The sequence below is a fragment of the Piliocolobus tephrosceles genome, chromosome 2 (assembly GCF_002776525.5).
Source record: "Piliocolobus tephrosceles isolate RC106 chromosome 2, ASM277652v3, whole genome shotgun sequence".
In the NCBI taxonomy this organism is placed as follows: domain Eukaryota; kingdom Metazoa; phylum Chordata; class Mammalia; order Primates; family Cercopithecidae; genus Piliocolobus; species Piliocolobus tephrosceles.
This window is the reverse complement of record NC_045435.1, coordinates 93,935,324-93,960,418: the sequence shown is the minus strand read 5'-3', so window position 1 is coordinate 93,960,418 and position 25,095 is coordinate 93,935,324. Positions and strand designations below refer to the sequence as shown.

The 25,095-nt window shown below is 45.4% G+C and overlaps 1 protein-coding gene across 1 annotated transcript in view; it reads right to left on the bottom strand.

Moving 5' to 3' along the window:
- Nucleotides 1-1,534: 1,534 nt before the first annotated feature.
- CCDC13 (coiled-coil domain containing 13) overlaps nucleotides 1,535-25,095 on the bottom strand; it is a 66,362-nt gene continuing 42,801 nt past the window's right edge. The window contains exons 13-16 of the mRNA XM_023231431.1: nucleotides 24,211-24,333; nucleotides 6,414-6,568; nucleotides 2,872-2,986; nucleotides 1,535-2,338 (exon numbers count right to left, since the gene is read on the bottom strand). Of these exons, the coding sequence (XP_023087199.1) occupies nucleotides 2,179-2,338; nucleotides 2,872-2,986; nucleotides 6,414-6,568; nucleotides 24,211-24,333 (553 nt within the window). The 3' untranslated portion in view covers nucleotides 1,535-2,178. The remainder of the gene's footprint in view (nucleotides 2,339-2,871; nucleotides 2,987-6,413; nucleotides 6,569-24,210; nucleotides 24,334-25,095) is intronic.

The window sequence follows — 25,095 nt, the reverse complement described above, 5'->3', positions numbered from 1 at the left end:
TAGCAACCCCCGATAGAGGATTCTATTATTGTCTGCATTTTATAGATGAGAATGTGGAGGATCAGAGAGGTTAAATAACTTGCCCAAGGCCACACAGCTGGTAAGTGGGGAGAGAAGTATGCCCCAGGCAGCCCCACCTGTCCAGACTCCATGACCTGATGCTCCTTCCTCTCTCAGGCCTAGCTGAGGAAGGGCAGCAGAACCACCCTGAAGTGGCTGGAGTGTGGGTCACGCCATCTCTGCACTTCCCTGAGGTGACCTTGAGGAAGGATGGCTGGTCCTATGCCTGCTTCTCACTCCCTGGAACTGCACTGAGGCCAGAGCCTGTACCCCACATACTCAGATCACCCTCTGGAGCTCCTCAGTACCTGCAGGAGAAGGTGCTGACTCGTTTTGGGTTCAGACTCTGCATCCGGCCCACTCCTCGCTGTCACACACTGTCCCCTCCCAGCACAGACCCTCTCTCTCCTGGCTCCCTGCCTGGCCATTTTCCTTCACAAGGAACCAGAGAAAAACTCTTCCTTCCCAGAGACCCTTAGGACCCCATGAGAATCACCAGTTCATCCTGGTGGTCTTTGCTCTAACTTGCTGTGGGATCTCTAGATCCGTGTGACCCCATGCAGGGTCAGGGGCTCCCTGAGGAGTGGGGGCCAACTAGGGTCCCTCCATAGTCCCATCCCCAAGTCTCAGCCCCCAAGGAAGGGGCTGAGAAGACAGGGTCCCAGGAGCCCCAGTGGCTTTTCCAAGGAAGGAGCTGAGAAGATGGTCCCAGGAGCCCCAGTGGCTTTTCCTGGGGAAGGGGGTGTTTTCACAGTATGTGCACCTGCATTTGTGCATCACTGCACAAGCAACACACAAGTGGCTATGTCTTCACATGTGGGAATGTGTGACCACATTCACATGTGTGTGCTCATCTGCACCTGTGTGTCCATGAGTGTGCACACATGGAGGTGCCTGTGTGCACGAACAGCTGCATGCTCCTGAATTGAGGTATTTGTGTGTATCTGCATCTTTGTGAGGGGCTGTGGGTGCAAGTGTGGCCAGGATGTCTGGGGTTGGGGTGTGTGGCTATGAGTGACCTTCCTTGGGACCACTCCTTCCTGTAGCTATAATTGCATAGTTACAGCTGAGAAAGGGCAACACTGTGACAGTCACATAGAGGCCTGCGGATCTTAGGGTCCCCCTGCAGCAGCCCTCCCAGTTCACCATGGCGAGGGAGGTGCACTGTACCTTCAACTGGAGCCCCTACCTCAAAACCCTTCTGCCTGAAGCTCCAGCGGAGCCCCACCTTGGCCCTCTGCCACCAGCATCCATCAACTGCAGTCTTGGTGAGCAAATGAAGGTGCCTCTTGGAGTGGCTGCCTAGGGGTGGGGTTGTCCAGTGGTGAGTGGGTGCGCCTACCCTGGGTGATCTCTGAACGGCAAGACCCTGGTTTTTGGGGTCAGGCAGACTGCAGTTAAATATTAGCTCAGCTTCTTTCTGTGAACCTCAGTTTCTTCATCCGTCAAATAGGACAACAATCCCCTGGGTTATTAGAGGACTGAATGGGGTCAGGTTGCCACAGTAGATGCTCACTCACTGGGAGTTGCAGTGATTATGAAAACATTTATTATTATTACAAGTCCAAGGGTCCACACCTGAGGAAGTGTCCTGAGGAACGGGCTGACAAACTGGCTGAGAGCATAGTGCCCCAAGTCTGTGTCGGGTGTGGATGGTTACAGATGGAGCTGGGATGGGGTGAGGGGATAGGGTGGAGCTGAGTGGCATGGGGGATGTGCCCAGTTAGGGTAACGAAGGGCTCTCCTGTGTGTGAAGCCATGGGGACATCCAGGGCTAGTACCTAGGACGAGGGCAATGAGCACCTGCCCGAGGGACCGCCCATTCACAGCCAGCTTGCCACCCCAGAGCTCTCGCCTCTGCCAATGGGCCACTGGGACTCCCCGCTGCTGTAACCCAGCCAGCTCAGGGTCTCCTGCAGTGTCCCACCAGGGCTTCTCTTCTGCCTTTCTGGCCTGAGACATTGGTTTTGGTCATCCTTAAGGAGCCTCTTCTGGTAGAAGTGGTTGAGCTGGCTGCCCTGGGCTGGCTTCCCAGAGCAGATGGAGTTCTCAGACAGAGTCTTGTCCTCTCAAGACCTGAGGCTGCCCACCCAGCCAGGCCGACACTGGGCAGTCATCCTATTGCTTATCTGTCTTCTGCTGCCGCAGGGCCTGCAGGAAGACACTTTTCACCTGGCCCAGGATCTCATGGTACATCCGGAAGTCTTCCTCCTTTCCCCGCAGGGCACTGCTCAGGGCAGCCTTTAGCATTTCATTCTCCTCCACCTGGACGGCCAGCCTGGACCACAGGAGACAGCACTCAGTGTGGCTGGAGGTGCATGCAGGTGTGCGTGGGTGACAGAGGGCCCTGGGTGGCTGCCAACATGGCTGCTCTTCAGGTTCAGGCTTCCCTCTGACCCATCCCCTCCTCTCACTGACTCTTGGGGGTACTGTGGATTCCTCTCTATGGGCCTGGCTCCCTGCAGTGTAAGCTACCTCAAGGCCCCTTACAAATTGAGTCCTAATTTGCAGAGGTTCCCGTCTTTCCCTTCCCATGGGATCTTAACAGGTTTAACTTAGTGAGAAACTGGGTTCAGTGATCCATGCTTGATAAAATTTATATTGGATTATGGGTCATTGGAGTTTGGGCCGGGCCCTCTGTCCTCTGAAAGCCAGTCCCTGAATTGCAGGCCTAGAACCCATGACGAAGCAGGACCAGCCTTCTGGGCACATGAGTCAAAAGTGCAAGGGGAGGGACACAGTCCCTCTGCCCATGGAGGCACCTTCACCCAGACAACCCTACCCTTTCAGGAAGGTGGGGCAGGGGAGCACCTGGTTGTCAGCTCTTCCATTTGGGATTCCACAGGCACATCGGAGAGCTGGGCAAAGGATAGGTCCTTCTTCTCACTCCCAGTTGGGTTTTGCCTGGTGTTAGAGGTGGGCAGACCTGTGGGGCAGTAGCAACCACTTTCTGTGAGGAGGCCATAGCCCTGTGCTAGCACCCTGCTTCTCCTTCCCGCATTGCCCACTGCCTGCTCTTCCACATGGTGAAACGCTACACCGCCTTTGGGGTGCAGGACAACTCTGAGCCCTGCCTCCCTCCGAAGCCCTCCCTGATGCCTCCTCTGCATGCCTCTGCCCCTAGCTCTGGCCTCTGCTACAAGCCCTGACTCTGCCCGCTCTGCATCAAGGTGGTTCCTCATCACCCTGTCTCCATCTCTATACTTTACAAGTTTCTGGTAATTTGTTTTCTTTTTTTCTTTTCTTTTCGTTTCTTTTTTTCTTTTTCTTTTTTCTGAGACAGTCTTGCTCTGTCGCCCAGGCTGGAGTGCAGTAGCGAAATCTCGGTTCACAGTAATCTGCGCCTCCCAGGTTCAAGTGATTCTCGTGTCTCAGCCTCCCGAGTAGCAGAGGCAGGGTTTTGTTATGTTGGCCAGCCTGGTCTTAAACTCTTGGCCTCAAGTGATCTGCCCACCTTGGCCTCCCAAAGTGCCAGGATTACAGGCGTGAGCCACCATGCCCAGCCTGGTAATTTGTTTTCAAAAAGAGAAGCCAGCTGAGCCTGAGGTCTGGCCTGCAGGCTGAGCCCGAGTCTAGGTTGTCACTGTACCTGATGCCTTCATACCAGTGGTCCCCATCCAGGCCATCAGCTTCATACTAGGAAGCAGGGGATCCAGGGCACTGGAGTTGAGGGTACGGAATGCTCACAAAAAGGAGACAAAGCGGCTGGGGGAGGCGGGTGGTCCCAGCACTCTGGGAGGCCAAGTGGGGGCAGATTGCCTGAGATCAGGAGTTTGAGACCAGTCTGGCCAACATGGTGAAACCCTGTCTCTACTACAAACACAAAAAAAGTTAGCCGGGCATGGTGGCGTGCACCTCATGACTAGTCTTGTGTAAACCTGTCTCATTGCTGGGGAGGCAGCAGAGCGGTTCTGCCTTCTACAGGGGCTAGACTGAGTATCCTTCAGGGCCTTTCCTGGCTCCAGGGGACACTGCTAAGCTGTCCTTGGCTTATTCCGACCATTGAGCACCTCCACATCCCCAACTAGGGCTGCCCTGGATAGGAAACTGCTTGTTTAGCCTGATGGGATTTTCTAAGCCCTGTGACACAGGGAATCAAAAACAGAGACTCGGCTGGGTGCAGTGGCTCACACCTGTAATCCCAGCACTTTGGGAGGTCGAGGGGGGCGGATTATTTGAGGTCAGGAGTTCAAGACCAGCCTGGCCAACATGGTGAAACACCATCACTACTAAAAATACCTAAATGAGCAGGGTGTGGTGGCGAACCCCTGTAATCCTAGCTACTTGGGAGGCTGAGGCAGGGGAATTGCTTGAACCAGGGAGGTGGAGGTTGCAGTGATCTGAGATCGCACCACTGCATTCCAACCTAAGGGACAGAGCAAGACTCTGTCTCAAAAAAAAAAAAAAAAGAAAAAGAAAAAGAGACAAAGCTCAACTGGTGGCGAACTTGGGCAAAATCAAAATCACAGCATCAGAAAACCTCAGTGCTAAAAAGGCCCTCAGAGGTGGCGTGACCCACAGTAAATCAGTTGGCATCAGCAGACCTGGCTTTCGCCCTCTGCTGAGAGGCCTCGGGCAAACAATCACCCTCTCTGAGCTGGTTTCCTTAGCTGAAAAAAAGGGTAATCGTTTCTGTCGCTAGAGCCTTGGCAGCCTCAGTGAATTCTATTTGGCCCTCAGGGCCCTGTGTGATCGGACCACTCCAGCCTCCCTGTCTCCGGGCTCTTCCTCCAAGCCTCCAGCCAAGTTTCCATGCACCAACACTTGTTCTTCCCTCGGGGATCTGCAGGCCACATCCCCTCCCCGTTCCTCCATCTCTGCTCAGATGTCTAGCTTCCCCCATGTGAAGTGAGACTGCCATGGGGGACTGAATTGTAAATCCAGCCTCCTCGTTTTACAGATGGGCCAGGGGAAGGCGGGGAGGTGGTGCTCTGTTCACCAGAGGGGCAGGATTTTGCTCATGGTACAGGCCAGTAGGCAGCAGAGGCCACCTGGACACTTTCCCTCAGGCAGCTGCCCTCACTGTCCAGCAGGGAACAAAGTGACTTGCCTGCTGTGGCTTAGCTCTCCCTGGTTGGAAGTCCTGCTGCCCTGCAGGAAGTAAGCCCCAGCCTGGAGAAGCCACACTCCTAGGGAACATATTCCTGAGAGTCTAGGAGGGTCAACAAGGCTAAGCCCCAGGGACTCTTCCTTCTCAGCCTGGATTCTCAGAAGCTCCTGGCCCCACTGGTGGGAGAAGAGAAAGCAGGTGGCCTCAACCCACTCTTTGTGCCCTACTTCTGGCATACCCTTCGGAAACATTCTGACCTCATCTGGGCTGAGCACTGAGACCAGGGGTCTGACCATCCTTGGCTGGGAGGGGTTGGCAGGCTACTGGGATGTTGAGAGAGGGTGCAGTGGGGGCAGCAGCAACTCCACTCCAGAGCCTAGAGGGTGCTGGGATGGGTGGGATGGGAGGTCCAAGGGAGGCAGGCCCAGCCCCTCTGCACTGGAGACCCTTCCTCCCTGGGAGTCAGCCATCCCAGAAGTGGCTTCTGGCTCTGGCATCCTCTAGCTTGCCCCAGCCCCACAAGATGCTGATGCTGCTGGTCTGAACACTGCACCTTGGGAACCACTGTGTTAGAGTGATAGACCTTTCAGTTAAGGACAGCATTTCCCAGCTTCCCTCTGCACCTGGCTATGCCCAACTGTCTGGGATCTGGCTGGTGGGATGAGAGCAGAAGTGACACATGCAACCGTAAAAGGTAAGGAGAAGTTTGTCTCCTTCCCTTCTCCCCTTCCTGCTGCTGATGGGAAAGCTCAGGCAGTCGTAGACCAGGAGATGCAAGCTGCATGTTGAGAACAGTGGAGCCACAAAACAGACGGAGCTTGGGTCCCCAAACCTCTGGTGAGGCTACTTCCTGCTTATATCAACTTGACCGCTGCAGGAGGCAGAAAGGGACTCCGCCCCTGCTTCAGCCACTGCGGCTTGGGCTGCCCCAGTAGACCAGTTGTGCCTCATGATCACTTTTAATGAAGTCAGCTCAGGATAGAGGGCTGAGGGCTGGGGTGGGGGTCCAGTGGAGGTGGTGGCTGGAGGCATTCAGCACTGCCACCTCATGCTGAGGGCTTAGAGGTGGAAAGGCCAGGGCCACACGAGCCAGTGGAGCTCTGGGACTCCTGCTTCTGAACGGGAGGCCCAGGGAAAAGGACGCCCCGCAGTGGGGGCAGGCAGAGCCTCCACCCTGATGGACGCTCTGCCTCCCACACGCTCACACACTCGCTGACGGGCTGAACAGTGCAGCTGCCTGGCTCCTCTGTTAGCAGCAACACTGCCCCACCCGCTGCACTGAGACTCCTGCCCTGGCCCCTACCAGTTTTCGTCCTGGGGGCTGCTCTCTGGGAGGCTGATGCCTTCCCTGGCTCCAGGCGTATCTTCTCCAGGTGTTGCTCCAGCACCACGGTGCGGTGTCGCTCCTCCTGCAGCTTCCTCTCTGACTCCAGGAGCTTGCTGTTGCTCTCCTCCACCCTGGTGATTAGAGAGGAGGGGATGCCACATGACCTGGTAGGCAGAGGCAGCCCCCACCCCACTTGCTCAGGCCCTTAGAGAGATGGGCACATCTTACATTGGTGGTGATGGGACCTCTTCGTTTTCATTGCAGTAACACAGGAACATGCATTTAAACACCATATGGTTCTCTCCAAGGTTAAAATTTAAAAATTATCAGCCCACTCCCAGCCCCATCATTCCCAATTCCTGCTCTCTAAAAGCAATCACTTATAACACTTCTAGCTGTTTCTTTTAATATTTACTGCCATATTTCTACAGACGCTTATGTTGCTATTTTTTAAAGGTTTAAATATAATCTTTTGACTTCCTGTCATGGAAAATGAGAATTTAGTTTTATTTTAGTGCTCTCCCCCTACCAAATAGAATCACCTCTACACATTTTTGGATGAACTGCTATTCGGTGGTGTATCAGTTTTCTATCACAGCTATAACAAATTACCATAAATTTAGCAGCTGAAAACAACACAAATCTATTATCTCACAGTTATGTAAGTCAGAAGTCTGGTAAGCTCAATGGGTTTCTCTGCTTCTGGTTTCACAAGCCAAAATCAAGGGGTTGGCTGACCTGGGCTCTTACCTGGAGGTTCCAGGGGAAAATCCACTTTCAGGCCCATTCAGAGTATTGAGAGAATCCAGTTCCAGGTAGTTGAAGGACTGAGGTCCCTGTTCCCTGCAGGCTGTTGGTCAATTTCAGCTTCTAGGAGCTACCTTGCCCCTCCATCTTTAAAGCCAGCTAGATACCCTTATCACGCTTTGAATCTCTCTACCCTCTCTGACTTCCTCCACAGCATCTTTCTGAATAATCCCAGATGGAGATATTTCTCTGCTTTTAAGGGCTCAAAAGATTAGATTGAGCCCACCAGATAATCCAGGATAATCTTCCCATTTTAGTGTCCATAACAATAATCATATCTGCAAAATCTCTTTTTTCACGTAACATAAAGCACTCACAGGCATAACAGCAGGGAGCAAAGGGCACAGACACCAAAAGCCTGTCTACATTAGGACAATTAGAGCCATGACTCACAGTGTCACATGTCCTTTCTCATTTAATTGTTTGCTTTTCTTGGAGTTCGTGATTATCTTAAACTTATCGTTTTGTTTTCTACATGCCTGTTATAAAGGTTATTTCACATGAAGCACTTGTCTAATCCCACTGGAGCTTGGGCTTAGGTCCTTCCTGTGGCTAGGTGTGCCATTTCAGACTTCTATGATACTAAAGGTTCAGTGAGGAAGCCGGAACTCCCTGAGATCTAACCCAAGCCAAGAGTTACATGCACACCTGCAAATCAGAGGGGCAGCCTTGAAACTGGAGGAAGTGATCTTTCCACCTTGGTGAAGGGTCAAAAGGAACAGAATGGCAACAATTCTGAACAGTGTACAACTACTAATAAAAAGCTGTATAGTAACACAGTACACAGCTACTAACACATATTTAAGCATATCCCTCGAGATTTTATTTGCAAAAGCAAAAACCCAAAACAACCTAAAGGCCCATCATTAGGGGACAAACAAATAAGTGGTAACATATTCATACTATAGAACGTGATAGAATGTGATAGAACTGTGCTGCCCAACACAGCGACTGCCAGGTTCATGTCCACGTGTAGCTATTACAATTAAAGTTCAGAGGCTGGGCACGGGGGCCCACATCTGTAATCCCAGCACTCTGGGAGGCCGAGGTGGGTGGATCACTTGAGGTCAGAAGTTCGAGACCAGCCTGGCCAACATGGTGAAACCCCATCTCTACTAAAAATACAAAAAAAAAAAAAAAAAAAAAATTAGCTGGGTGTGGTGGCATGCTCCTGTAATCCCAGCTACTTTGGGAGGCTGAGGCAGGAGAACTGCTTGAACCAGGGAGGTGCCAGTTGCAGTGAGCTGAGCTTGTGCCATTGTACTCCAGCTGGGCAACAAGAGCGAAACTCCATCTAAAAAAAAAAAAAAAATTAAAGTTCATGCCATGCATGATAGCTCACTCCTGTGTTTTGGGAGGCAGAGGTGGGTGGATCACTTGAGCCCAGGAGTTCAAGACCGGTCTAGACAACATGGCAAAACCCCATCTCTACAAAAAAAATGCAAAAATAAGCCTGGCATGGTGGCACGTGCTTGCAGTCTCAGTTACTTGGAAGACTGAGGTAGGAGGATCACTTGAGCCTGGGAAGCAGAGGTTGCAGTGAGCCAAGATCGCACCACTGTACTCTGGCCTGGGCTACAGAGTGAGGCTCTGTCTCGACACAAAGAAAAAAACATAAAGCTCATGAAAATTGTATAAAGATTCAGTTACTCAGTCACACTAGTGATATTTCAAGTTCTTAAAAGCCACAAGTGGCTAATGGCAGCTGTATTGGTCAGTGCAGATACTGAACAACTCCATCATCACAGAAAGTTCCACTGGTCAGTAGTGGAGTGTGTTAGTTATCATGAGAGTGGGTTTCTGATAAAGGATAACTTTGTCCCCACTTCAAATCTCCCCATGTCATTTCCCTTCTGCCTTCCACCACGGGATGCTGCAAGAAGGCCCTTGTCAGATGCTGGCACCTTGATATTGGACTTTCCAGCCTCCAGAGCTGTGAGAAATAAATTTATTTTCTTTATAAATTACTCAGTCTGTGGTATTCTGTTATAGCAACACAAAATGGACTAAGACACACCCTTAGACACAGCTGGGTAACATACCTGAACTCCAGGATAAGGAGAAAAATCTTATAACAACAGCACAGCTAACACTTTTCCTGAGTGCTTTCCACGTACTGACTACTGTGTTAAGGCACTGCATCAGCCTTATTACGTTTAATTCTGTAAGTAACCAAGAGATGTACTAATATTACTTCAAGAAGACAGAAAATATAAATTTGAAAAAAGGTTGTCAAAGATCTACCAAAAAAAAAAAACAAAAACAAAAAATCAGGTCAAGTCAGGTTCTCAAGAAAGTTTTGTCTAACCTCCAAGGAACCAATCATTCTTGCTATTCTGACAATTCCACAATATAGAAAAAATAGATGGCTTCCTATAAGTTTATAAAAAACTTGATTTCACAGTTAATACTAGGGTAAATGTATTAGTACTGATGCATAACAAGTTACCACAAATGGTGACGTAAAACAACACAAATTTTCCAAAAAACATAAAGAGCTCCTACAACTCAACAACAGGACAAACAACCCAATTAAAAAGTAGGCAAAGGGCCGGGCGCGGTGGCTCAAGCCTGTAATCCCAGCACTTTGGGAGGCCGAGACGGGCGGATCACGAGCTCAGGAGATCGAGACCATCCTGGCTAACACGGTGAAACCCCGTCTCCACTAAAAATACAAAAAAAACTAGCTGGGCGAGGTGGCGGGCGCCTGTAGTCTCAGCTACTCGGGAGGCTGAGGCAGGAGAATGGCGTAAACCCGGGAGGCGGAGCTTGCAGTGAGCTGAGATCCAGCCACTGCACTCCAGTCCGGGCGACAGAGCAAAACTCCGCCTAAAAAAAAAAAAAAAAAAAAAAAAAGTAGGCAAAAGATTTGTGTTTCTCCAAACAAAATATACAAATAGCCAATAAGCACATAAATAGATGCTCAACATCATTAGCCATTAGGTAAAAGCAAATCCAAATCACAAAGAGGTATCATTTCAAACCTACTAGGATGGCTATAATTGAAAGAAAGGAAAATAATAAGTGTTGGTGAGGATGTAGAGAAATTAGAACCCTTGTACACTGCTGGTGGGACTACAAAGTGGTGCAGCCATTGTGGAAAAGTTTGGTGGCTCCTTAAAAAGCTAACCATACACCGGGCACAGTGGCTCACGCCTGTAATCCCAGCACTTTGGGAGGCCAAGGCAGGCGGATCACGAGGTCAGGAGATTGAGACCATCCTGGCTAACACGGTGAAACCCCGTCTCTACTAAAAATGCAAAAAATTTTCTGGGCGTGGCAGCGGGCGCCTGTAGTCCCAGCTACTTGGGAGGCTGAGGCAGGAGAATGGCATGAACCCGGGAGGCAGAGCTTGCAGTGAGCCGAGATTGTGCCACCGCACTCCAGCCTGGGTGACTGAGCGAGAGACTCCATCTCAAAAAAAAAAAAAAGCTAACCATAAAATTACCATATGATTAAACAATTCCACTTCTAGAATTGAAAACGAGGACTCAAACAGGTACTTGTACAGCAATGTTCTTGTAGCATTATTCACAATAGCCAAAAAGGTGGAAACAATCCAAGTGTCCATCAACAGAAGAATGGATAGACAAAATGTGGTATATACACACAATAAAATACTATTCAGCCATAAAAAGGAATGAAGTTCTGACATATGCTACCATATGAATGAACCTTGGAAACACTGTGCCAAGTGAAATAAGCCAGACACAAAAGGGTAAATATTGTATGACTCCACTTATACAAAATATCTAGACTAGGCAAATTCATAGAAAAGAGGTTACTGACTGGGCGTGGTGGCTCATGCATGTAATCCTGGCACTTTGGGAGGCTGAGGCGGGTGGATCAGCTGAGGTCAGGAGTTCAAGACCAGCCTGGCCAACATGGCAAAACCCCATCTCTTCTAAAAATACAAAAATTAGCTGGGCGTGGTGGTGGGCGCCTATAGTCCTAGCTACTTGTGAGGCTGAGACAGAAGAATTGCTTGAATCCGGGAGGCGGAGCTTGCAGTGAGCCGAGATCACGCCGTTGCACTCTAGACTGGGCGACAGAGCGAGACTCCATCTCAAAAAACAAGTAAAGAGGTTACTAGGTGCTGGGCTTGGGGGGTGCGGTATGAGGAGCTATTGCTTAATAGTAATAGAGTTTCTGTTTGTGGTTATGAAAAGTTTGGAAATAGTGATAATGGTTGCACAGTATTGTTAATGTAATTAATGCCACTGAATTGCACACTTTTAATGGTTAAAATGACAAATGTTTGGTGTATATAGTTTACCACAATTAAAACATACATACACCGTGCAGATTTATTATTTCACAGTTTCTGTAGGTTAAAAGTCCAAGGTTGGCTTAGCTAATTTGTCAGTGTCTTACGTTGCTGAAGTCAAGGTGTCAGAAGGAGTTGCTATCTGATCTGACGCATGGGATCCTTTTCCAAGCTCACTCAGGTTGTTAGCAGAAGTTAGTTCCCTATAGTTGCAGGACTGCGGTCTCCATTTTCTTGCTGGCTAATGACTTGGGTGGCTGTCAGCTCCTAGATTTTTCTCCTTATTCTAGAGTTCAGGTATGTTACCCAGCGGGGTCTAAGGGTGTGTGTCTTCATCCATTTTGTGTTGCTATGACATAATACCACAACCATCCACCGCCATGTTGTTCTCTCCAAAGCATAGTGGTTTTGTCAGAGGTGTTAGAACCAGAGCAACTCCATCTAAAGAGGAGCTGGGTGAAATAAGGCTGAAACCTACTGGGCTGCATTCCCAGATGGTTAAGGCATTCTAAGTCACAGGATTGAGATAGGATGTCAGCACAAGATACAGGTCATAAAGACCCTGCTGATAAAACAGGTTACAGTAAAAAAGTTGGTCCAAACCCACCAAAACCAAGATGGTGATGAAAGTGACCTCTGGCTGTCCTCACTGCTACACTCCCACCAGTGCCATGACAGTTTATAGGTGCCATGGCAATGTCAGGAAGTTACCCTATATGGCCTAGAAAGGGGAGGCATAAATAATCCACCCCTTGCTTAGCAAATCATCAAGAAATAACCATAAAAACGGGTAACCAGCAGCCCTGGGGACTGCTGTGCCTGTGGAGTAGCCATTCTTTTATTCCTTTACTTTCTTAATAAACTTGCCTTTGCTTTGCGCTGTGGACTCGCCCTGAATTCTTTCTTGCACAAGATCCAAGAACCCTCTCTTTGGTCTGGATCAGGACCCCTTTCCTGTAACATCTTTCTGGTGGCCACTGAAGGGACTAAAGTGAGGAAACCGCCACCTCAAAGGTTAACTTTGGGTAAGTGTTGGGGTCCTGTAACATCTTTCTGGTGACTACGGAAGCGACTATAGTGAGGAAACCCCGACCCAAAGGCTAACTTTAGGTAAGTGGTGGGATCCAGTAACATCTTTCTGGTGAACCACAGAAGGGATGACACTGAGGAGAACCCCCAACCCAAAGGAAATAGACTTCAGCACTGATTGGACGACCTTGGGTAAGTGGGGTGCATTAACCTGGGTAAAGGATGGGATTGGGTTAGAGGCCCAACTTAGGGGAGTTAGAGTCTCTCCTAAGACAAAGTGCGTTAGAGGCCCCTCTTAATAAAAAACAAAGAGGCTTGACTGACCTTGGGTTAGAGGCCCAACTTAGGAGGGTTAGAGTCCCTTCTAAGCTGTAGGGGGTTAGCGGCCCCCTCAGTAAAATTCCTCTGGGTAAAGTCCCTTTCAGCTAAAAATGAGTTTGGCACTATGGGATGTTAACTGCTATTCTCTTTGGATTAATCTATCTTGCACTCTTTGCGGATGGCTGTGGGTGACAAGATTAGGCACGTACAGGACTGTGGGACATGGGGAGCTTTTTCTTCCCTAAAAGGGAAAGCTGAGAGCTGATGGGACTGCTGGAAAAGATCCCTTCCCTACTGACAAGCAGCCGCCTGAACTTTTCAGTGTCGCTGCAATGGGTGGGTCTTTCTCTGGCCTCTCGGAGCACCTTACCTTCCCCACTCTGCCTCAGGCAATGCTTTCCTCTTTCTCTCTCTGTGCAGATTGGTAAAAGTCATTGTTTATCTCCTGTAAAGTTTTAATTAATTGGAAAAAGGATTTGTGAGGCTAGTCTTAAGCTGCAGCGAATGTGGTGTGCTTTATGTGTTTTTCTGTATTGTTCCGTCATAAAGAGGGGTACCTTACGATGGAACACAGGCTTAGGACACCCATAAACCTGCTTTTCAAGACAGCCCAGCAAACTGGTCAGTTACAAACTTTGCTGCAGATCCTTGAAAAAACTGGATGAGGTTTCCTTCTTGTCTTGTAAATCCTTGGGAGCTTGACCTTGTAACCATGTGGCTATGCTTTCTGTTTTCACAATGGCAGCCTGGGTTCAGGGTTCAATTTCCAGCTCAGGGGATGAGTCTTTTCTCTTCTGTCTGTATTTATATGTATTGTTTGTGTAATGTTTATACATGAAAGAGCTTTAACTAATTGGTTTGAAAATAATAAGAGCTTAAATATTTTATCAGAAAAGTAAAAAATATAATGTCTTTTACTTCATATGACTTAAGTAATTTTGGGGAAATAAAGAGAATTTTAAAGATTATTGGTAAAATAAAAATATCTTCAAAAATGTAAACATTTAGTCTAAATTATGCAGGTCAGATATTACATTTACTAAATTCTTTAGGATCATAAATTGCTTCTTTGACTTTTGAAAATTGTTCAATTTCCTTACTTTGGAGCATTAGATTCTACATAAGGCCTGGGACATGTAGAATCAGCCATGGCCCCTAGCTATGCAAAGATGATTATAAAGAAAAGAGATTTTATGTAAGAAAGGATGTTGCATGGTAAATTCTTGTCCTAAAGTAAAATGACTACTTGCTTATAAAAAGGAAATTAATGCAAGAAATGTTGTATAATTTGAAGCTTGTTAGGCCTCCTAAATGCTTCATAAACTGTATGACTTACCTGCTTTACAGCTAGGTTAAGGCCAGGGACACATTAGAAGTTAGACGCTGGAAAGAGTCAGACCTTATCTGCACTTCTGTTTGCTGTCCTAGGCTCCATACTAGTACATAATTAAAATCCCAAACTTACCAAGGTTTTCACCAAAAGTAAAAGTTGCTAAGAGTTGCCACTGTAACATGTAATTGAGACTACTGAAGAAACAGTTTTACATGCAAGGTGTGTAAACAAAGTGAAATGTGTTTTTGGTGAAAAATTATAAGAAGTCATGGAAATGTGGATTTTTCTTGCCTTGATTAAAGGTTAAAGGATTGTTTCAAGTTAGAATAAAACTAAAGGTTTAAGCAAATGGTGGAAGGTTTGTGAAAAATTAATTTAAAAGAAATTCTGTGTGTGAACATATTGACTAAAGTTAAAGGAGTATTATTCAGTTTTTCCGTCAATTAAACATTAGAATAAAAGCACAACAGGTTTTTTCTTAGAGCAAAAACCTGCCTATGATCTCTTTAACAAAAATTTGTAAAGGGTTATACAAAGTTTGTAAGAATCTTACCTTATGGTCAAACTGATTAAGATTAAATAAATTTATCTATAAGGTTTTATTAAGAATTGGATTTGACATGAATAATGCACTAATGCAACAGTAAGATTTGGCTTATTTGGTATAAAAATCACATAGAAAGCATTGTCAAATATGAAATAGTGCTTGGCTTTCTTTGGCTAATATTTGTATAAATGTGTTACTGGTATGTGTTCCAAAATTATTTTTAAAACTCCTATAATTCTGATAGGACTTAATGTATGTTATTAATAATTATTACATAAAATCATGGTGTGCCACAGAGGTAATCAAAATTTCCTAGTCAATTGTGGATTTAATAGTGGCTGTCCTAAGACTTTTTATCATTTACAATTGTTTTCTTGATTTAATCATCTTTAGAAAGTGGTTTATAATCAACTACAGGACTTGGACAGATGTTCTTAAATGCAAGTTTCTGATAACTTCGGAAATTGCAACATTAGAATAGAGGAAAAAACTTTCAGGACTCGTGAAGAGCTGAAATGTTCCTGAATATCAAACAGAAGTTAACTGCATGTACTAAACTGTAGAAGTCTAAAGTCATCTTTTTAATTTTGTTTAAAATGTTGCTGATCCTTTGCTTTGTTTTTCAGAGTCAAGGAAACTTTTCAGCTGTTTACAGCTTTTAACAGTTGAGTAAAGTATACTCCTGTGAACAAAATTTGGAACATATTTGTTTCTATCTACCTGATTTCTCCAGAATTTGGAAACTATGTGTGAGTATTCTTAACTTATGGCAATGCAGTTATTTGCATAAGTGCAATACGAATCTGTTTTCTTTCGCAAGAGGACACAATTGGAGAAATTGGTTATTTTACCAAAACTTTGATTGGAAAGGTGTGCTTTCCTTTAAGGAATCAAATTTGACTCATAGAGCCAATAAAAACCCCTTGGGCAACTGACCTTGTTTATTCCTGTGAACCAACCAGTGATCTCCGACTGCTGCTCAGAAGAAACACGAGAGATGGGTCATGTAAAAATCTGGATCGGTATTCTAATTCTGGGCATGTATTGGAATTGGCTAGCAACCCCATATCAGCTTGGTTCCAACAGTTGGCCAGTTCATGGAAAGCATTCTACTTTAGTTTACTTGGGATAATTTTACTTATCTTGCTTTACTGTTGTGGAATATATTGCTGTTGTACTCTTTGTAGAGGAATGCAGGATGAGCTTACTGAATGTTTTCTTAAATTGAACACTTATTAATCTTCCAGATACCACATTTTGTTGGACTCAAGAGTTATGAATGGCCCTCACCATACTGATGCTTTCTGACTGAGCTCCCCACTACCCTGAACACAAGAGGGAGGAATATCATCGCCCCTATTCAGCCTGGAGAAGTTACAAAAGATGGATCTTCATCCTTCCGCAACCCTAAGGATTAATGATTCTCCTATAAAAGGGATGGGGGGAAAATGTCAGAGGCATTTGAACCAGAGCAACTCCATCTTAAAGAGGAGCTGGATAAAATAAGGCTGAAACTTACTGGGCTGAATTCCCAGAGGGCAAGGCATTCTAAGCACAGGATGAGATAGGAGGTTGGCACAAGATACAGGTCATAAAGACTCTGCTGATAAAACAGTTTGCAGTAAAGAAGCTGGCTGAAACCCACCAAAACCAAGATGGCAATGAGACTGACCTCTGGTTGTCCTCACTGCTACGCTCCCACCAGCACCATGACAGTTTACAGATGCCATGGCAACGTCAGGAAGTTACCCTATATGGTCTACAAAGGGGAGGCATGAATAATCCACCTCTTGTTTAGCATATCATCAAGAAATAACCATAAAAATGGACAACCAGCAGCCCTGGGGACTGCTGTACCTGTGGAGTAGCCATTCTTTTATTCCTTTACTTTCTCTCTCTCTTTTTTTTTTTTTTTTTTTTTTTTGATACGGAGTCTCCCTCTGTCACCCAGGCTGGAGTGCAGTGGCGGGATCTCAGCTCACTGCAAGTTCCACCACCCGGGGTTCACGCCATTCTCCTGCCTCAGCCTCCCGAGTAGCTGGGACTACAGGCGCCCGCCACTACACCTGGCTAATTTTTTTGTATTTTTAGTAGACACGGGGTTTCACCCTGTTAGCCAGGATGGTCTCGATCTCCTGACCTCATGATTCGCCCGTCTTGGCCTCCCAAAGTGCTGGGATTACAGGCATGAGCCACCGCGCCCGGCCTATTCCTTTACTTTCTTAATAAACTTGCTTTTGCTTTGCGCTGTGGACTCGCCCTGAATTCTTTCTTGCATGAGATCCAAGAACCCTCTCTTGGGGTCTGGATCAAAACCCCCTTTCTTGTAACAGTTTGCAGGAGAATGTCTTCAAGGCCAGTAAGAAAATGATGCTTCCACTCTGGCTTCCTCTGTCTCTGACTGCTAGACTCAGACTAAAAGGACTCATATGATTAGGTCAGGCCCACTCAGAGAGTCTCCTGTTTGAGTAACTCAAAGTCATCTGATGAGTAACCTTACATAGCTCTGCAAAATCCCTTTTGCCATGTAAGTTAACATAATTGTGGCAATAATATCCTACCATATTCACAGGTTCTGCCCACGCTCAAGGGATGAGAAGTTTATAAAGCATGTATATTGGGGGTGGGAATGTTAGAATTCTGCCTACCACAGTAAAAATAGAGGCAAAAAGACAGAAAATTAAATTCAATGGTATTGTAAGAGAGTAACACAACATAGTTCCAAGAACACTAGAGCTATAAGATTCAACATTGGAATTAGGTTAAAGGAGATAATCATGTAATCCTTCCGCTAGATACTGAAGAAGCATTGGTAAAATCAGTAGCTATTCCTGATTTTAAAAACTCAAAGTAAAATGAGAATAGAAGGAAACAACACAATAAAGTATTTTAAAATCAGAAACTAATAACCCATCAATAGAAGAATGGTAAATAAATAATAGTGGATTTACACAATAAAATATTCTGTAACCATAAAAGGAATATGTACTGACATGAGAATGCAATATACTAAGTAAAATAAGTAGCAGAAGATTATGCATAATATATAATCTAATTTAAACATTTATAACAAATTAAAAACTTAAAAACAAATAAATATAAGGATAATATAATGCAGCCACTGGACTGAAAACAAAAAGGAATATGCAGCAGCTATTGACGCAACTGTGGGGGAGGGGTTTCACTTTTCTGTTATGAATTTCAGTAATGTGTACATTTTGTTTAACTCCATTTATAATAGGGGAAATAATAAACCAACAGCAAAACATCATATAAAATAGCAAACCGCATTGTGAATTCCCACAAAATTTTAGGAATAAGCAGTCTCTTGATTTCTGTCCTTCTCCCCCATGATGTGCCTTCCATATCTCAATAAACGTGATCCTCGCTCATGCAGTTGCTCAGCCCAGATACCTGGGGGCCACTCTTGCCTTCTCTTTCTTCCTCATCTTCAGCTTCAAATCTATCAGCAGGCTCTACAGCTTTTCCTGCAAATATGCACCAAAACCAGCTCTTTCTTCGTCCTCCACCCCTCTGCAGACCTGAGGCTGCTCCTCCTGCCTGGGATCTACAGATGTCTGTCAGCTTCAAGACCTCTAGGACGCTTTGGTATTCTGATTATTCTCTTTTGACCAATCTCTGGTCTCACTGATTTTCTTCAATTGTTAACGGGCCTAACTCAGCTAGATCCTAATTTGTCAATGTCTCTGACTGCGATTCTAATAGTTCTCCAAACTCATGTGCATCAATCTCATGAAATTCCAAATATTTTGAAAGATTTACCTTTTTGCTTCATAATTGATTTTCATTGTATTTCAGGAGTCTGACCAAAGTGACCCAATGCCAATGTGAAGTGAAGAATATTAAATAGTCAAATGATGAGTGTTTTGATGTTAAAAATTTTGCTTTCATGGGGTCTGTAACTGTGGGGATGCTGGTAAAAAATACTCAGATAAGGAGGTTTTCCCCTACCTAAGACTCCTAAGAATGAATTTAGCACAATGACACAAAATCTTCATGAAGACAAACATACATAATATTACACATTATATACATAATACCATTTATATAATACTAAAGTGTTCTTTCATAAGTCAAATAAAAATATAAACAACTCTAAAACACGTGCAACAGCATGAATAGATAGTTAAAAGAAAAAAACATAAAAGTTATGTGGAAAAGAGAGTATACTTATCCTCACTTTTGGTCATAGCAAAGCAGATCAAAACAAAGAGATCTTAGCACTCCTTTGTTAGCTTGGCAAAAAATGTTAAAGATTAATAAAACTTAGCAACTGTGAGGGTATGGGGAAAAATAGTTCACATTACTGGTAAGAATGCAAATTGATTATTTTAAAAGTCTATTTGTCATGATTTGTGAACATTTTAAATGTTCATATTCTTTGATTCAGCCATTTCATTTTTAGGAATTTGTGATACGGATATACTCCCATAAAAATGTAAAGATGCATTTAATGTGAGTCTATACAAATACAAAAATTAGCCGGGCATGTTGGCATGTGCCTGTGATCCCAGCTACTCCAGAGGCTGAGGTGGGAGGATCACTGGAGAACAGGAAGTCGAGGCTGCAGTGAGCTGTGATCACACCACTGCACTCCAGCCTGGGTGACAGAGTGGGACCCTGTGTCAAACAAAAGGGACTAAGATAATATCCATCTACAAGTTCAGGAAAGTAGTAAGGAAGCCTGTAGTCTATCAGGGCCTTGGGAAATGGGGAGGAGGGAAGGAAGCACCAATCATGTGAAATTGAAACACAAGGGCAGCATTCATGTGTTCAGGAAATCTACGCCAATAAATTAGCATAAAGTACCAATCAGAGACCACTGAAACCCTAAAAGCTTCACAGAAACAAATGCAGAACACCTCCACAGAAACATTGTCAAAACCTAAGAACTCCTACAAGAAAAAAAGCCCCAGCGAAGATAAGCTCATAAAAATCACAAAAATCGAAACCACACCAGGAAATAATTTCCTACAAGGGGAGAGCCGACAGACACTACTTAGGATCCTAAGTAATGAAGATAGTAGAAAACTCTAAAGGGAATAAGTTCAAAATTATTAAAAGGAGAAAGGCAAAAATCGTAATGAAAGAACAAATGCTATAAGAAAGAGAACAGGAGGTGTTTTGCTCTTTTTACCCAGGCTGGAATGCAATAGTGTGATCTCGGCTCACTGCAACCTCTGCCTCCCAGGTTCAAGCAATTCTGCTTTAGCCTCCCGAGTAGCTGGGATTGCAGGTGCCTGCCACCACGTCTGCTAATTCTTGGATTTTTAGTAGAGATGGGGTTTCACCACGTTGGCCAGGGTGGTCTTGAACTTCTGACCTCAGGTGATCCACCCAACTCAGCCTCCCAAAGTGCTCGGATTACAGGCATGAGCCACTGCGCCCGGCCAAGAACAAGAGCTTTTACCGAAAAATACAGTTATCAAAATAGGTTTCATGGTAGATAAAGCACAGCTGAAGATATTTAGTGATCTAGAAGACTGATTTGAAGAAATCACCCAGAATTCAGCCCAAAATAGTAAGGATAAAGAGCTGTGGAGGAAAGAATAAGAAAGTCTAACATATATTAACTAGGAATTTAGATTAAAAGAATAGGGAGAATGGGGAAGAGGCAATATATGGATAGCAGTCCTTATAAAGTCCTTGGATTGAAAAAGAACACTAACTTCTGAGTAGAAAAAATTACATATTACATATTTACATATATTTACATATGTATACTTTACATATACACATATACACAAATATATATTTATATGTATATGTAAAATATACATATTTACATATATGTAAAGTCACACATATATACATATATGTAAATATATGGGCATATTACAAATATATGTATATATACACACACACCTAGACACATCACAATGAAATTTCAGAGCATCAAAGACAAAGAATATCTGAAGAAGCATTGGAGAGAAAGGACAAATCTATTAAGGAATGACAATAAAACTGATAGCAGATTTCTTTTTTGCAATAGTAGATGATAAAAAACAATGGGATAGCCTCAAAGTGCTGAGAAAAAATATCCATCTATTTAGAATTCTATGCCCAAATTTATCTTAAATTGTCATTCAAGACAGGCAAAATAAAGACATTTAACAATAAACAGGCCAGGCATGGTGGCTCACGCCTGTAATCCCAGCACTTTGAGAGGCTGAGGCAGGCAGATCACCTGAGGTTAGGAGTTCAAAACCAGCCTGGCCAACATGGTGAAACCCCATCTCTACTAAAAATACAAAAATTAGCTGGGCATGGTGGTTTACACCTATAATCCCAGCTACTCAGGAGGCTGAGGCACTAGAATCACTTGAACCTGGGAGACGGAGGTTGCAGCCTGGGTGAGAAAGAAAGACTCAGTCTCAGAAAAAGAAAAGAAAAATAAATAAATAAATAAAATAAAATAAAAATAAACAAATACTCAGAGAGTTTACTATTTACATGGCCTCACTGAACTAAAGGGCATCTCAGTAAGAAGGAAAGCGAACCTAGAAGGAAGATTGAGATACAAGAAGTAACAGTGAGTTAAGACATTTTCAAACATGTTGGCAAAAGGAAACGAATATTGACTATTCAATATTCAAGACTTACTTTGGAGGGTTTAATTTCAGGGTTTAAAAAAAGAATGTGGAAGAGAAATATTAGGAAATAGTAACATGAAAGGCACAAACGGAGAAGTCAAAGTTAAAACATTCTAAATGGATTCTTTTGCTGAAAGTGATAGTAGCAAAACCAACTAACTTTAGATTGCTGGGTTTTATGTTAAAGGTTAAGGGTGGCCACTAAAAGAACAGAGATAGAATGTCTAACTTTCAAACTTGTAAAGAAGTCAGAGAAATAAAACTTGATCAGTCCAATAAGGGAAGAAAGGAGAAAAAAGGAACAGAGAAAAATCATGGCAAATAGAAAATATTAATTAAGGTGATTAAATATTACCAAAATCAAAATGGGTTACACAATACTCTTCAAACACAGAAACTCCTAGATAAAATTTAAGAACCAAGCCGACTACGTGCTTTTTAAATAAGAGACATATTTAGTGACTTTTGTCATGGTGAACTAACCAGACTAGCAACTCCTATTGTAAGTAACTAGAAAAATGGATAAAACGTAAGAAAGAACTTGTTTTCAGACAGTGGACAACAGGGAGACACACACTGGATACAAGACTTGAGGAAAGGAAGGACTTGAGATCTCCCACAGCCCTGGCTTTCTGCCTGAGGCACTTTCCACTGCAGTGTGGGGTGGGGGCAGGCAGGCAGGGCACAGCAGTCTTGCTGGGATGAGCACACAGGATTAGGGAACTGGGTGGGGGAGGGGAACTGAGGCAGCTGGAAATTGTAGGGCAGAGTAGAGGAGAAGGGAAGCTAGGCAGAGAAAGACCTCCCTGGTGCAAGACTGGGACAGACGCTGTAGATAAAGAAAGGAGTAGATATTGAGAATCTCTGAGAAAGGAAGGCCCTGTACTTTGGGATATTTAAAACATTAGTTAAAACATTTAGTTTTAATTTAAAATGGTTAATTTGGTGTAATTGGCCAATCATCAGTTTTGACCAATTTAGTTATAACTAAATGGCTTTAGTTTAAAACATTTAGTTTTAAACCAAATAGATTTGAGAGAATTGAGTGCAGAAGGTGCCTGGGCTCCCTTTTCTTGTTACAGCCCAGGGAGTTAGCAATAACCTCAACGAAAAAAGGCAACAGGTCTTGGTTGACGGGCCTGGCACAGCCTCACAGAGCCCCCAACACCCCAGAATGACACAGAGTCCAGGAGGAACCCAAGGACCCAAAAAGGGCCAGCATATTCTCGGACAGAGAGTTGCATGTATGTGACTGGGCATGAGTACCTCGTGACAATTCATACCCAGGTGCCTTGCTTGCCTCACCCCAATCCCAGCCCTGCGTGAAGAGGCCCTGGAAATGAGATCTCACATGGAGACAGAAGCCACATGAAGGAGAACTGAGGCATCCCTGCTGAAGTGCCAGCTGCATGAGACCAGTGAGTGACTCCCAGTTGACATTATGTGGAGCAGAATTACCCAGCCAAGCCACAGAATTGTGAGAAAGCACAAACCATTGTGTTTGAAGCCACTAGGTTTGGGATGGTTTGTTATACAGCAATAGCTAACTGAGTCACCTTTTTCACACACCCCCAAACTCAGATGTAACTCAAAAGAAATGAGAGAGAAAGCCTATACTGAGTATGTTTCTACTATTTGATAGACTAAAGACTTGTACTATCCATTATATTCCAATTATAGAAAAAGAATGAATGCTGCTTTTCTCATATACTTGAGTATGTCTGAAATTCACATCTTCTCTACGTACTACATGAAAGCAAAGCTGACTACTCACTATTTAAGTAGCAGGCATCCTCTGTTTTGTCCTTCCCTGCACCCCTAGCTCCTTCTTTTGCTATCAGTACCCCCGTTTTCCCTTTGGCAAACTACCCTTCCTGCATTCTGTGAGCACCCGGAGGAACTTCAGTCAGAGTGCCCTCACATGTGGGGTGGACACGGGCACAGCACTGGCCAGTTCAACCTTCTCTCCCAGAACCCACAGGCACAAGAGCTAAAAGTCATTTGGCCGTGCCATTTCAGTGGCCCAGGGAACTGCCCAGGGTTTCCTGCTACTCAAGATGCCTGCACCTTCCCAGACTCCTCTCCTGCTCTCTGCATTGGAGTCTGTTAGTACCTTCCAAAAATCTGCCTTTCACTGAATTCAGCCAGAATTGCTTTCCATTGTCTGTCATCAAAGAGCCCTGACTGATACATGATACGGCCTGTTAGGACAGAAACTCACTGGTGTGCTTAATATTTTTCAGTGTGGAGGTCACATGGTTGAGCCATGTGTTGGCCTGGACACCTGCAATTCTTGCCAAAAGGATCATTTGAGCGAGGAGCACTGATTTATCTGAATGGAAGTCTGTCAACAACCCTTTAGAGAAAACCGTATCTCCTGGTCCGGTGCCCCAGGCCTCGTGCTTCCCTCCCTGCCTCCCCAGCTATCAGCACCTCTCTTGCTCTTTGCGATTCCAGATGTCAGTCTAGCTTATGTTTTCTTCCCACCACACCCTCTAGCAGCACCAAGCACAGTGCCAGGCTCATCACAGATTTTAATTATTGATGGATTGAGTTGACTGATTTACTCCTGGGTGTCTCTCTCCCGAGACTCCCACCAATGTCCACATGCCACACAACAGTCCCATTGGGTGCATGTAGAATGGGGCTGTTCCTAAGGGCAAAACACAGTGTGATGACAGGGCCCCAAGGTTGTGGGGTATTTAGATGGGCACATGAGTTGTGGCTGGGAATGCCCTGGACCAACACTGGGAGCTGAGCTCTCAGGTGAGGGGGACCCAGTCATAAATGAGGCCTGGCCCCAGTCCCCACCCCATGCAGGCCCATGGGAGAGATCCCTGGGTGCCATGTGTTACCGTTTCTGCAGGACAGTGACAAACTCGGTGAGCCGGTCACGCTCCACCTCGGCAGCCTGCCAGAGGGCCTTGATCTCTGTCACTTGTGCCTGCCAGCCTTTTTGTTCTGGGGAGTCTGAAAACCTGAGACCAGGGTAGAGAGCAGAGGGCAGAGGTCACCCGAGGCCTAGAAATAACACTTATCCCTGTGATGGTGGGAGAGACTAGAAAGACATTCAGGGCAAATGTCAGGCAGAGCAAAGGAAGCAAGCCCAGTCCCTCTAGGTCCTCCCCTTCTGGCTTTTTTGCCCACCATTCCTGGTCCTGCTGAAGTCCCTAGACTCCAAAGCTGAACCTACCAAAACTAGAGTTACACTGGTACCTCTGTCCATCCAAGACCTCTAGGGGCCTGAAATTAGTCTTGTGCTATGGCTGGTGGCTCTTGGGGACCTGAGGTGCCTTGGGTACCTGTGTGGCCTTTGGGGCCTGGCTGCCCGACCCAGTGTCAGGTCTGCCCAGTCTCTGTGTCCCTGCCAGTCTCTCCCAGCCCTCCTGCATCTTCTGGCTTGATCCCCAAGCCCAGCCCACTTTCCTGGAGCCTGGGCATTTGGCTTTGCAACTTGTTCAATTGTCTCCAGCCCTAAGCCAACCCATCACTGCTTCCCTCTTACCACTGGGCCTGCCTACCAACCCCTTACCTGCTGGCTGGAGCCAGGACAGAAGGTAAACTCTGCCCCAACTTCAACCCCCCAGAGCCCACACGTGCATTCCAAGTTGCTCTCCGCTGTGCCCCCACTTTTCCCAGTGGGACCCTGAGCTTACTTTTCTAGCAGTACAGGGCATAGGGAAGGCTGCAGAGCTGGGCAGTGTACTGAGAACTGGGCTGGGGCATGTGATCCTGAGGGC